The sequence below is a fragment of the Cyprinodon variegatus genome, unplaced genomic scaffold (assembly GCF_000732505.1).
Source record: "Cyprinodon variegatus isolate N-32 unplaced genomic scaffold, C_variegatus-1.0 Scaffold43, whole genome shotgun sequence".
Classification (NCBI taxonomy): Eukaryota; Metazoa; Chordata; class Actinopteri; order Cyprinodontiformes; family Cyprinodontidae; genus Cyprinodon; species Cyprinodon variegatus.
This window is the reverse complement of record NW_015150496.1, coordinates 2,029,062-2,030,021: the sequence shown is the minus strand read 5'-3', so window position 1 is coordinate 2,030,021 and position 960 is coordinate 2,029,062. Positions and strand designations below refer to the sequence as shown.

The 960-nt window shown below is 31.7% G+C and overlaps 1 protein-coding gene across 1 annotated transcript in view; it reads right to left on the bottom strand.

Moving 5' to 3' along the window:
* The window catches only part of LOC107081857 (ubiquitin carboxyl-terminal hydrolase 28-like), a 49,111-nt gene that overhangs the window by 5,113 nt on the left and 43,038 nt on the right, over positions 1–960 (bottom strand). The window contains exons 20-21 of the mRNA XM_015370185.1: positions 826–871; positions 592–671 (exon numbers count right to left, since the gene is read on the bottom strand). Of these exons, the coding sequence (XP_015225671.1) occupies positions 592–671; positions 826–871 (126 nt within the window). The remainder of the gene's footprint in view (positions 1–591; positions 672–825; positions 872–960) is intronic.

Sequence of the window (960 nt, the reverse complement as noted above, 5' to 3'; positions counted from 1 at the left end):
GGGAGCCTCGCTGGAAAATCAACACCGGTTGCATAGTATACCTTTAAGTGTATTTACCCTTGATTTGAGTAGGTAAATGAGATAGTTTGCCAATGGAATGAGTATGTTTATTCTTAAAATAGGATAATTAGATAATATGCGCTTGAAATAATACAATGCAATTGTTTTCTTATTTTAAGTGTAAATTGTCTTGTTTTATTGGCAAAATGTCTCTTTTACCTCCTTAATCCAAGAACAAATACACAAATTTTAAGAAAAAATAACTTACCTAGATTTGGATTTTTTCCAATGAGGACATTAATGTACAAAAACCCACAGTTTAGAAATATTTTTAGTAAATTTACATTTTAATTTGAATTATAATAATAATAATAATAATTGTTCTAAACTATACCAGTCCTGTCCCTGCTAAGGTAACATTCCCCCAGCATTATGCTTTCACCACCATGTATCACTGTGCTGCTGATGTGTTCAGTATTATGTGTGGCGTTTATTAGCTCATAGTATATTTTTTCTATTAGATGGACACGCTTACGCGGGATGATACTTTTGCAAAACACTGCATGGAGATAGAGAATAATAATTTCTTACTTTCCGTGCTGATATTGCTCCAAGCCAGTCAGCAGATAAACAAACACCGTCCTGAAGTCCCTGTAGTCATCATGCCACTGCTGCAAGAGAAATACAAAAACAGTAATCTGTTTATTTTGTCTCTTTGATTGTAATATTAGTGCACAGTAGGGAGATTTATCAGGTCATTATGGTTTAACTTGATGTTTGTAGAAATATAAAATAATCTTTTTTTATGTTTTAGAGCAGATTTACAGACTGAGATGCAGCAGGTGCAGTTTTATAATCTCTAAGGGGGAATCTATTGAATGCCAAGAAATGGTTAAAAAGAAAATTTCCTCTTAAATTATAATTTTACACAAAGATAACCAAATAAAAAAGAAAAAAAAA